Source organism: Phoenix dactylifera, unplaced genomic scaffold, assembly GCF_009389715.1.
Source record: "Phoenix dactylifera cultivar Barhee BC4 unplaced genomic scaffold, palm_55x_up_171113_PBpolish2nd_filt_p 000077F, whole genome shotgun sequence".
Lineage (NCBI taxonomy): Eukaryota > Viridiplantae > Streptophyta > Magnoliopsida > Arecales > Arecaceae > Phoenix > Phoenix dactylifera.
Genome location: NW_024067676.1, coordinates 139407 through 152613, shown reverse-complemented (window position 1 = coordinate 152613; position 13207 = coordinate 139407). Strand labels below are relative to the sequence as shown.

Here is a 13207-nt window from a genome sequence, read left to right as displayed (position 1 = left end):
AGACTTGACAAGAATTGGGAAACTAAGTAACAAAAACACCCCCGGACTGGACAGACCACTAAGACACCCACAAAAAACTAATTTCACTTAGAATACTATTAATATTTAATTATTTACTTACAATTGTTATTCCAATAAGCATTTTGCTGCTAGAAATAAGGCTAAAATGGAGTATGATGAGGAGGCATGCACGCTTTTAAAAAGGCCAAATAACATGGTTATTTTTAATTGTTTGCCCTTCTCTTTTAACAAAATATCCATTGCTAAGGAGTCATCAAAGATTCCAGAATTTATGGTCCCCCACTGTCGAAGAGTTTATACTTTATACCAATCGTGAAACAATCCTTTCTCATTATTTATTATCAAGTCTCACTGTCAGGTATTCTAGGATCTATGAGCCATGAGGTATCTTTACAGAAGTTTTTCTTATGTACGCTGATATACACATTTGCATATATGCACACAAAATAGAGAGCTCATCCGTTAGTACATATGTCATTTTGAACAAAGTGCATATTTCGAAGTTAGACTTGGAAAATGTAAATTGGAGAACCCAGTTTCAGAGGACTATAGGAATCAGCTAAGCTGCCATGGGACCACCTAGCCCCTAGCCAGGTGCCTAAGTGGTGCCCAGATGTCAAAGCAGACCCAAAAAAACCAATATAAGGAGAATCTAAAAAGGGAAAAAAAATCCAGAAAATGAAACATAAGGTGTCAAATAAAATTTAACAAGTCAATTGAAAGCAACAATTTGGTTACATTTGATACTAATTCATAAGTAGATCCCACCTTCCATAGTCAAACATGATTTGAAAGCATCAAGACAGGCACAATTAGTGGCCAAGGCAGCCTTTTTTTTTTTAACATTGGGAGCACTAAAGTGAAAGAACAAATTATTAACTAGCCTTGGTAAATATATAAATAAAGGTGAGGTGTTTCAAACCTTCATTTGAGGAACATCATCCCTGTTTACCTCATGCAATAATTTATTAGAAGATGAGACTTGGGTAGACATCATACCCTTGTCCTGCACTAATTCTGGTGTTAGGGAATCATTGCCATTCTTTTCTGCACATGCCTCGCGATATAGATGGCCAAGTTCTAATCGGAGATGACTGTTGCCTTGCAAGTGGTAAATTTTGGTAGCAAGTGGAACTGGAGCATCTGATATTGTTAAATCAATATGTGTGTCAGATCCTCTACAGCATGATAATCTTTTTTTTTTTTTGGTGGGGGTGATAGCATGATAATTTTGAGGAATAAGAGGATGAAATATGTATTAAAAAACTACAATACTTTTAAAGGAAGAGAAGTAGTGTCAAGGCAACATTACACTATGAAGAATTGAAGATAACAAAATATGTCTTCAGATGCCAAGACATTTTGATTGTTTACCAGAGAGGAAATCAAGGGTTTCTCAAGTTCTACTCATGGGACAACATGGTCTAAGAAAGGCCTCAATGTAATGCAAATAATTATGCAAGGAAGATCATATTGACCAGACACACAAGTCTTGTATTCACTAGAAGCAGCAAAGGATTAGAATTCCATGTAAAGTATACATAATTCATCTCTATTTGAAGATGCATTAACCATCCTATTTTCAGGAATTATACTAATGATGTCAATAAGTAGAGTTGGATGCCTTCTAAGTCTGTCAGCCATTTCACCGTTATGGCTCAGATCTCATTCACCATAAAGTAGAATGCATCTGTTAAGGTGAATTACAATTTGGCTTAGGATAACCAAACTAAATCAAGTTCAATCCAGCAAATATCTTCGCTTACCATCAATGAGACAGGTAGGCTGGCCCTTAAAGGGTCCAGTGTAAGGGTTAGGCAAAATTCCTCGACCAAATGGGACAGGATGTTTGCTGTCTGCATTAAATTTGTAGCATAATGGTGACCACCTAACCTGGACCAATCAACTTATGTTCCTATTTACAAAAACATGCACACTTGACGTGCGATTAAGAATTTGCCAATAGACAGTTTAGAAAGAATATAACATTATTAAACTATCTAAGAGATCAAATATTTTCAAGCAGGAAAAACCTAAGTACTGGCCAATTCCCTAGTCTAATCAAAATAGTAAATTACAATGCAACGATTAAAATTCAAGAATAGCCAATGTGCCATGCAATTGTTTAGGACTAAACATTTAATATGTTTGATGGGCTTTGATTTGTTCCATAAGCATGTTTGAAGATAAGTACTTCAGCAATAAGTCAGGGACTTACTCCTCCTAAGATGCTCCTTAGACTTCTGATATTTGTTCAGAGCATTACAAGGTACTTCCAATCCTGCATTTGGTATCTTAGACTTCTGATATCTGTTCAGAGCATTACAAGGTACTCCCATTCCTGCATTTGGTATCTTGTGATGTCCCCTGCCTGAAAGAATACAAAAGAACAATCATGTCCTGTTAATTCAACACATGCAAGACTCAGAATTCCAGTATATCATAGAAACTAACGAAGATAGAGAAGGATTTAAAGATGCTCGCATATCTGCAGAGTCGAGTGAAAGTGTATACACTTGGGGATCCAAAAAAAGGTTAGATAGTTAGCAAGAGGATTTGCTCAATGATCTGGGATGTACAAAACTAGTTCTTAAGCTCAACTATTTGATTATCACCAAGCCAAAGATGAATTCCGTTGAGCATTGTTACTCAGTTGATAAATCCCCCTCAAATGATGCATTTGGATCCATGTATAGTGATATCTTAAATTGTTATTTGTAGGCCTACAAGTCAGTAGAGTAGAAAGATTCTTCAAATGTTGATTGAGCTGTCTTTCCCATTAATAATTATTTACTAGAGGATATCGTGCATTTATTAAAGGAAGATGGTAATAAGAAAAAGGATAAAGATTTTGTTCAGATAAAATGCAAAAGATGAGTAAAGAGAGACCACACAAATTTTTCATGTCCGCTTATGTGGGTGAAAATATTGCTGCTAGAGATACGCTTTATTGTCGGAGGCTCAGTGCAGATATATTGTCACACCTCACACATATTATTATTCACATAGTAAGCATTCTTCTATTCATGTGTGGACAACACAAAGCGATAGATATTTATTCCATATTGTTAATACAAGACCATTTAGCCAACATAGTCACCAGCATTTTCAATGTCATCTTATTTCTCTTAAACATCACATGCGATATATACTATTACCATGCTATTGGACCAAAGTACGCCATCTCGGTACCGGGCCCCATATTGATGCCACCCTATTACTATGTTGGTATGCCTAGTATGGGGGCTGGTTCAGCATACCGAATGTCAGTACGCCCCTCGTACTGCGTACCGATACCGAACCGGCACAGCATGGTACGCTCTTGACCATCTGGTTCGGTACGATACGGCATACCTTGTACTAGACTCCTTGGTTATCCCAAAGTACCTGCACTCAACACCTAAAAAGGATTACTTGTGTGACACCTAGGTATGGGTAACTAGGAAGATATTCTTATGCGACGTATGGGTGTCCCAAAAAATCAAGAAGTTTCATAATTTTATATAATTTAAATCCAGATGACACCTGTAAGCTAACATTTGATTCAAAATCAAATATTAACCCAAAAAGGTTATTTGCAAAATTATAAATGAAGTAGAATTTTTTTTTAGATTTATAATTTAGAGTTCAGCTAAACGAGGATGCAGCACAAACAAAAGAACTACAATTTGTTTCCTCTCTTCTCCAACCATATAAACACCTCCTACTTCACCACCATATCCCATCCATGAAGCACTATCACCCTCCATACTAAATCAGGTAGTTATATTGCATCGTTCTATCTCTCTGTGCATATATATATAGTTCCCTCAGTCTTCTCTATAGCAGCCATCTACATCAAAACCTAACCCACTACCCAACCCATCTATCTCCCAAAGACAATCTAAAGTGCCATTTCTTCCCCTCACAGTAACAGACCCAAATCCTCCCACCCTTTTATCTCCTCTATACTATCCCACTGCCCGACATGACCTGACTCTCTCTTGCCACTATATCCTTCCCTCTAACCCATGACATTAGCCCTCTTCCTCTCCCTCCTTGCACAATCCAAGATCGTAGGCCCTTTAAAATGTAACCAATTTATCCATAAGCTTTATTACTATAGTCATGTTAGAAAAAGTTTGGACATTATGCTCCTTGATGTAGATGCATGTTTAAGTCATGTCAGAATTTGCTTTTGAAAAAAACTAAAGAGATTTTTTCTTTAAATCATGGCTTCAATTCTATGGTTATTACCAAAACCAAAAGTAATACTGATTGGTAATTATGTTTCACTTTTCTTTCCTACACCCACATTCAACTATAATGGAAATTGTCTGTGGCATCGCTCCAAGCAATGCAGGCCCCAAATGGGTCAGGGTCTCTATTGGGTTTCTCCTCTTCCTTTCTAGCTTCTCTTTCTTCCTCCCACTTGTCTATCCATGAAAAGCCACCAGAAACTATGTTGATATATCCTTTTTCTTAATCCATTTTTTTCTGCAACTCACAACATGTAAGACATATAGAACTGGAAGGAGGTTTCACCTTGTATGTTTATACCAGCAACTTTCAAAATTGTGGAAGGCATAACTCTTTCATTTTTCTTGTAGGACATTGGCACATAATGCAATTTCATCCAGTATTTGGTTCGTGAATCTGATGACATTTGGATCTGTGAGTTGGGTAAACTTTTGAAGCAAGTTTGTTATGAACTGATTTGCTTTAGTTCCATAATATTTAATTTCACATTCAATTTATGTACAGCCAAACACATCAATCGGAAATTGAGAATAACAATGTGATTTCTAAGGGCCAATCAAGCAGCACAAATGTTACAGATTCTAGATACCATGATATCCTAGTTTCATAGAATCAACTGATCCAAATTCTCGAGTTGAAGTCTAATCATCCAAAACATAGCCTTATAGATTAGAATAACCAGAAACTTACATATGTACCCATGCTTTGACTTACATAATGAAGTCCATGCGACAAAGGATATATGCAATTGATCCATTTCATAGTTTGACATGCCATCTATGATAGGCTGTCAACCTAACATAGGATTTCTAAGCACCAGCTTAAAGATGTCACTGTGTGTAAACCAATCACTTTCTTTACGTTATAACAGAAGCATCACTAGCTATGGGTCTCAAAGTAGTAGTCATGGAATACAATACTGGACTAAACCACCTAATTCAGTCGATATCGTACCATACTGACCACGAACCAGGATGGCTTGTGGTCTTGGTACGAAATGGGGCCCAAACCAGTGCCAGTCCTTGTTGAGTTGAACCATGCAAAACTAAGCAGTTTCGGGCGGTTCAGCCTTGTAAGTGATTGATTTGGGCCCAATTAACCCCTCCCCCACAATAATTGAGGGAGAAAAGATCACATGTTTTCTCCCTTTGTTTCAACCATGAGCAACATACAAGAGGAGAAAGAGAGGTAGAGAGTGGAAGGGTGAGCAAGGAGGCTAGATCCTCAGGTCACCAAGATATTTCCCTAGATTCATTCTTCCATTTTCCTTTTTCAAATCCCATAAATGGGCAACAATTACAAAAATAGGAAAATCATATCAAATTTTGTATTTTGGCATGATTTCATGCTATGTTGTAATCTTAGTCAAATCTATGCAACGTCATAACTTTTTGATTGTTTGATATAATATTATTTTTATTAAAATATATTTTTGGACAAACAATTAATAAAAAACAAAGATGTCAGATTCCACAAATTAGTATCATGTTCGGAGTCTAGCATGCTATCTACTATCTTTTTTGACAACAATTTGATTAATTTTTACTATATTCATTGCTTGTCGTATAAAAGCATAACTTTAAAGTAATTCCTAGATTAATTATGCTACTAGTGCCTAATATGGGCTGAAAAAAAATATATGTGGTACCTCATATCAGAGACTACATTTAGACATAATTAAGATTTACTTTTTAAGATTATATTTAAATTAAATTTTATTTATTATTGTTCGAGAGGTATCATCCTCCCCAGCCTCCGTCGGGCATAAAATGCTTAATTCTTTTATGATTTTTTGCCATGATACTCGATGATGCACTAGTATTAGTATGGCTATCCGGTACTGATAGCCTACTAGGATCCTGGGCGGGTATAATACCAAGGTTAGAGTCAAATCCCAGGGCCCACCTACGAACGTGACCCAGACATGTATGAGGGACGTCAACACTCGACTTGGAATTTAACATATGCATATATGTTCCATTTCTAGTTTTATAATATAAGTATTTTACAATTTCAATGTTGTACTTAGTTAATTTAACATATATTATATAGTCACACCATCCTTCAGGCATGTAATATAAAAAATTAAAGTATACCACTTTTAAACATCAAAAATGAACTCAGAAAACCCTAATTTTCACTCAAAACTAAATAAAGGAAGCCTAAAAACGTTGAAAAATAAAAAAATAATAAAAAATTGGATTTTTGTGTACTGGTACAGGTTGATATGATAATATGATATAGTACCAATAATGGATCATATCGGCCTCCACCGGTTCATAGTTCAGTACCGAGATTGAGAACCTTGCTGGTAGTAATTTGGTGTTCTACATTTCTTAAAAGTTGTTCATCAATAATTTGGGGTTAAAATATGCACTAAATGAGCCTCTATGAGACATATGTCTCTCATAAAATCCCTCCTACTCTCTTCCTTTTGTTTTCTCTCTTCTTTCCATATTCTTTTGTGTGATAATTACCAGATAATTTTTACTATTAAAATGCAAATATGTTGGATACAGAATTTGCAAAAATTTAAAAAATGAGTGGAAAACTTATATCCTATGGAGGTATAAATTGCAATTATATTAGAAGGTTAGGAAACCTTCAAATCAAATAATAAACATCCCAAGACCAATAACAAAAAAAATGCATAAAGGCTTCATGAATACCTTGCCATTTCCTATTTAATTGGGTTGAATTTTCAAGCAAAATTGATAAATAAAATATCATGTGCTAAAGTGCACATTGGCTTTTTCCATCATTTGCAAGGTATTACTGTAAGCAGACCTGCCTACAAATTGAATTTCTACTGGCAGAATTGTAGGTGGGCCTTTTGCAGTTTTTGGTTGCTCGCAAGTCATCTAACTTGTAGCAAGAAGACTTGCAGAGAAGGGGATCTTGCAACCAAATTACTTATAACCAAAAGCCTCTTAAGTCAAAATGCAGCACGATGGATAGGTGGAGGACCAAGGTTCGCAATCTCGGTACTAGACCCAATACTGGTATTATGTTGGTACAGAGTTGGTACGCTCAATACAAGGGTCGGTTTGGTATATTGATATTTGATGCGCCCTCCCTCTATACGGTACAGTATGCCTGATACGGAGTGGTACACACCGGTATGGCAAACCTTGTGACTCATTACGGTCCCTTGCTCCACCCACAAGAATTCTCATTACCTCAAGACCACAACGCCTCTAAGACCTCAACATTGCACTTCATTGACCTCTAGCGACTGAATTCTAGTGAGTGAACTCGGAATGCCATGGCTACAACCGCAGGCAACCAAAACAAAAAAGGTAGATTTTGAAAACTCAATTAAATGAGCCACATGTTCTACATGTGACTTGACATGTCACATCTCCAACTCTGCAACTTCCGCAATGCAATTGAAATAGTAGGCAACCAACCTTCTCCTAAAATTACTAGTTCAACTAATGGTTAGCATGCCTATTTGCACAAATACCTCTACAATTCCTGATAATTAATACATAGAGTCCTCAAATTGCACTAGTTCCAATTTTGATTTGCTAGCTACTTGTTTTATGGCTTTAATTTGAGCTGCGGATCCTACTTTGGAAACAGAAATACCCACATTAATAGCGGGTCGAAATAGAGTCTATAGAATCTTTAGTCCCACAAAGGCAATACACCAAGGTTCATAGTACCAGACTACCAGTGCATATTGCCCTGTACTGGTTCTAAATCAATACTCGGTACGAGGCACGTACCGTATGTTGCTACATGGAACCGACCTCTATATCAGGCAAACCGACATTGTACCAACATAGTACGCTATCAGGTCCAGTACTGAGATTGCGAACGTCATATTAAACCAAAGGTTTGAATTTGCTTGAGCATAAAAGCAAGCATAGTACATTTAAACTAGGGGTATATCATGTTGCACTAAGCCAATAACAATGAATTTAATAGTTTAGCAGCCCTTTCTTCAAACAAAATTAGTTAGGCTTTATATTCCTTCGGTGAAATTTGATTCAAAATGGAAAAAGACACTTATATTGTAGCCATATATGCTTTTCCATTAAGTAATAAATTAAATTTATTCAAATGGATACTGCATTGCATTGGATAACAATCAAGAAAAGATATTAATAGTGAATCCCCAAAAAAGCATTAACTAGAAAATATATTTCATGATCAGTTACAGTGAGCAACAACAAGCTCTTAAGGAATTTAAAAAAGGGGTAAACCTCACATAAACAACACAGAGTACTCATTAAGCATTTGATGGACAAACACATGTTTCTACATAGCCAGATATGAATTTGGCAAGCTTCTAGGTTATGAAGCAGTGCAAATGATTAACCAAAAGTAAATGTACAATCTTATTGAAAGTTCTTTCAAAGCATATATTGCATCTAGTAAACAGTTTGTACCTCCAATATCCATTTCAGAAGCATCAAGTACTATGGTATGATCAACCGATGCTGATGTCCCTACATAACAAAGAATTGATGCAGACAAGCCTCATGAATACTCAAGAAAAGCAATTCACTTGATGAGTTGGATCAAAAAAAGAATAATATTTCTTTTATAATTCGTGCAAATACATCCATAAGATGTTCCTATTCAACTACAAGCCAAAATCAGCTGACAAAAATAATCAAAGTAGATTACCTAGATGCATCAAAGAATCAAATATCCAGGCCAGCATTGGCCAAAAGTAAAAGGTGAAAGAGCATCCAATGGGAGAAAGAAGTGGAATAGAAAGGAGAAGAGAATTTACATAACACTACGAGTATAAGTGAAATAATTACACAGATCAAATCAATGTAAAATACCGAGGTAGGGACAATATACTGGAAGGACTACAGATAGGATGGTCAAAGTGTTAAACTTACAAAACAAGAAAGAGTACGATGTGGAGGCATAATGGCAAGCAAAATATGTTCAATCATAACCAATTGAATAGAAAAGCAATCAAAAGATCCAATAGATTGGAAGCAATGTTGAAAAATTTTTTTTTTTCAAAAAATATCATTCATCAGTGGATAAAATAGGGTTCAATTTCACTATTCAGGGGCCCAGTAAAAAATCAACATAAAGATCCTTAATATTCTTTAAGATGAACAAAATCACTTGTCTCACTGACATATAAAGAATATATGGGCAGCAAGTGATGCTCAAGCTACACAAGTATACTAGCATGACGAGCACAAAGAAGACAAAAAGAGATAGGTACAGCCTACAGGTACATTTAGATAGCTTCTGGCCTTCCAGTCAACTAAATAGGGACAATTTAACCTAAATACATTATTTTTCAAATCCAAACACATTTAAAAACAAATAAATATTTAAAACCTCCTAGAGAAATTAAAAAAATTAAAAAAGCATAAAAAAGGTGTCTGAAGGAAGTACTAGGATGCCCGGAGGAGATGACCACCAAGATGGGGTGGGCCACACATCCCATTCTGGGAAACCGGAATGCCCCCATCCCACGGTATTTGAATCAAATGTTTCTAGCAAAATGTGTAGGAGAGCTCATGCAAATGTCTCATATAGCAATTCGGACTCTAATACATGAGTAGAGTCCTTGACAAGAAAGTGTAAAAGATGTACTATCATGATGCAATACCATATGATCAAGTAAAAATTAAATACAGACTGTAGAGATATGATGTGTCTGTACATCTAGAATGTTGTTCCTTGTGCCTTTCATTCAGAATTATTTACATTTCACAATACTAAGGGTTGGGTACCCCAACCTTGATAAAAAAAAGATGCATATTATAATCTACCAATGCTTTAAGATATTATTCTTTATTAATAATACCTCTTATCACTGATAGAAGACCAGTAATCTATAACTATAGATCAATTCAAAAGGATACAAACTATTAAAGGCTACAACATCCATTATCTAGATGTTGCAGGATAAAGCAAGAGTTAATGCATACAACTTTAAAGATCTACAACATTTATAGGATGTCTGTTGATAAAAGGACAAGAATAATTCTGAAAAGGTTAGATAAGCAAAAAAAAAATGAACGAACAAGCAGAGAAAATGAGGCATACTTTGAGCCTCTCTGGACTTTGAACATAGCATGCCACTCTGGTTAGTGTAATTTGATTCCGAACCACTAACAACAATACCACCCATAGACTCAAATTTTTTTTGCTCTTCTACAGTAAATAGTTGATCTAGGAAATGCTAGGATCTATAACCAAAGACTTCTTTCCAATGAATATAAGCAAAACTCTCAATTCATGTTTCAAATAACAGGAATCAGAAAGATATAAGGTAGTTTGTGTCATGATTCATGAATTCTTAATGTCACCAATCTATCACCATCTTTAAAGAAAGACATAACATAAAATATAAAGATGTGGTACTCCCATGGTATGTTGAACCGACCGGAACCGGTCGGTTTAGCCTGTACCGAACCGGTGCCGACAGGCATCGGTACGGTACAGCATATAGAATCGGTTCCGACCCATATTGGGTCAGAACCAATTGGTTCCGTACTTGTCCCGGTGCGAACCGGCCCGGTTCGCACTGGTTCAAACGCATTTTTTCCGCGCGCAGGGAAGAGCGCCCGCACGGGCTCCAGCCCGCGTGGGCCATTTAATGCCGCAGAGTGGCATTTAACGCGTCCGCGCGGACGTGTAGTGTTTTTTTTTGGAAATCGCGAGCGGAGAACGCGCGATTCCCCGCTCAGGGAACCGCGCTCGCGGCTCAGGAATAGCGCCCGCGCACGGTTTCCCGCGCGGGGCAGGGCGCCCACGCGGGCTGCCAGCCCATGTGAGCCATTTAATGCCATAGAGTGGCATTTAACGCGTCCGCGCATTTTTTTATTTTTTTTGCTTTTTTTTTACGTCCACACGCGGTCACGTCCACACACGTCTCCAGTTCGGTACCGATTCCAACCAGTACCGAACCGGTACCGATGCTCACCGGTATGTCGGTACGGTCGGTCCGGCGAACCTTGGGTACTCCTGAGTCAGAATCACAAGTGAGGCCCCACTGATCTGATTAAATGGAATGAAAGTGATCTTCCTTCATGACTCTACCATTGGGCCTTGGAGCAGAATAGCATCCAATTCTTCAATGTCTCATTAGAAGGCCTTTCTCATATTTTTGCTTGTGATTAAGCACTTCTATAGCTGGCATAGCTATCCAGTAAAAGAAGACCTTACGAGCACTTTACACACACAAAAAAGTAGAGCATCAATCCATTCCTTACCCTCTCTCTCAATACATTGTGAAAGATCCTTGAACCAATGTCACTTTTGAAGCTTTATGTGATATAGCCGCAATGTAGGAAACAATTTATACACCAAAGTAGAGAAAATCCAGACCTAATTTAACTTTTCAGATGGCAGCAACAGAGGTTTTGCTTTTCTCTGTTTTCTGTTATTTAGTGGGGCAAGGTGGATGATCATAGAGCTCTCTGTAAGCAGTGGTTATGATCTATCCTATGGCTGATCAGACTTTCTTTTATCTCCTAAAGACTAAAAGTGTATCAGGAACCTGTTGATTATTTGTACAAAAGTTCCATTTTCTGTAGCAAATTGATTATGTCAACCTAGTGGTGTATTTTATTACCATTCTTCCAGGAATTATGGCTGATAAGCTTAAAAGGCAAGGTTTCGGTTGAAAGGACTTCACTATCAAGAGAAAATTTATCATTAAGCAGGAATGGAATGCAAAAAGAGGGAAGACTGATATTTTCTTAAGAAATATTATTGAACTTAACACTTCATTTTCCAGTGAACAGATCCATCCTTAGATGGCTGTCAAAAGCTTTATCAGTTTCTTCTCTAATTGCCATTATCAAGGCTTGCAAAGATGGCGCTTGAAACCTAGTCCATCAAAGATGATCTAGAATTTGGGAAGCCATCCTGAAAAGCGAAAACTGTGGTTATTTGTCCCCTGAAAATCATTACAGAGTTGGCAAGGGAAATTCTTTTCTAACATTGCTTGTTTGGTGAAAGAGTTTAAAGATCACTGCTCTCGCTCACCGCAGGAGTAAAGTTGATAAATAATAGGAAAAAGATAATGACGCTGAGATGTTCGCTGTAAACATTTTAATACTTTCCTATCAGTTCATGGGATTCTACTCGATGCAGGTTGCTATTCCCAAAATTAACCTTTTCTATGATGACATAACCATCATATCTTGCTACAATTTGAGTAGAATATTTTAGTATATTAGCAGCAACTTAAGCTGGCAGCTTAGAAGTCCTGCTGATTCTCTCCTTGGTTGTAATTTCTATTTTGGCACCAAGAGACTACTTCCATCTTAACAAATCAATAATAACATGCTTATTTCTCTTATAAGTCAGAACTTTTCACTTACATAGAGCCATCCCAACTCAAGAATCTCTGTCATTTCCAAGATTTTTGGTAGCATTTTTCAACGCCTGCTAGGACTAAGCATATTTTGTTGTTTCTATGCTCTCTATCAAATATCAACATAACTTAAGTTATGCTATATTAAATAAAAGAAACCCCTTCATCCCATCCATATGAGGTCAGCAGGGACAAAGTTAAAACAAACAACAGACCTTAACCTTAGCCAATGCTATCCAAGGCTCCCTGAACTTGGAATCTAGACAAGAAAACTAACTCTTGATATATTATGCGGAATTGATTACATATATAAAGCACAATATATAAGCTAGATAACCAACTTAAAACATATTCCTTATTCTTTCAAAGGTTACTATGCTTACAAAAAGATATAACTGAAAACAAATCACTACATAATATGCTAAGATATTAAGTAAAAGGATAATACCATTAGTTGCTTGCAATATTTTTCTCCCCTTCCTTGGAGGCTTCTTACGACCAGAACGACCATCAAGCTCCAGAGCAACATCTTTCATATAGTTTAATGACCTACAGCGCTCTGCAGGAATTAGATGTTTATACAATGAAGCATCGCCCCACCAGTTCAAAATTTTAGTAACATAAGCAGGCAGT

At 36.8% G+C, this 13207-nt stretch overlaps 1 protein-coding gene across 1 annotated transcript in view; it reads right to left on the bottom strand.

The window, feature by feature from the left end:
- Window positions 1–13207, bottom strand: part of LOC103717832 — a 66649-nt gene that overhangs the window by 11749 nt on the left and 41693 nt on the right. Inside the window, exons 6-9 of the mRNA XM_039116265.1 lie at window positions 13023–13133; window positions 8658–8717; window positions 2240–2392; window positions 944–1164 (exon numbers count right to left, since the gene is read on the bottom strand). Of these exons, the coding sequence (XP_038972193.1) occupies window positions 944–1164; window positions 2240–2392; window positions 8658–8717; window positions 13023–13133 (545 nt within the window). The remainder of the gene's footprint in view (window positions 1–943; window positions 1165–2239; window positions 2393–8657; window positions 8718–13022; window positions 13134–13207) is intronic.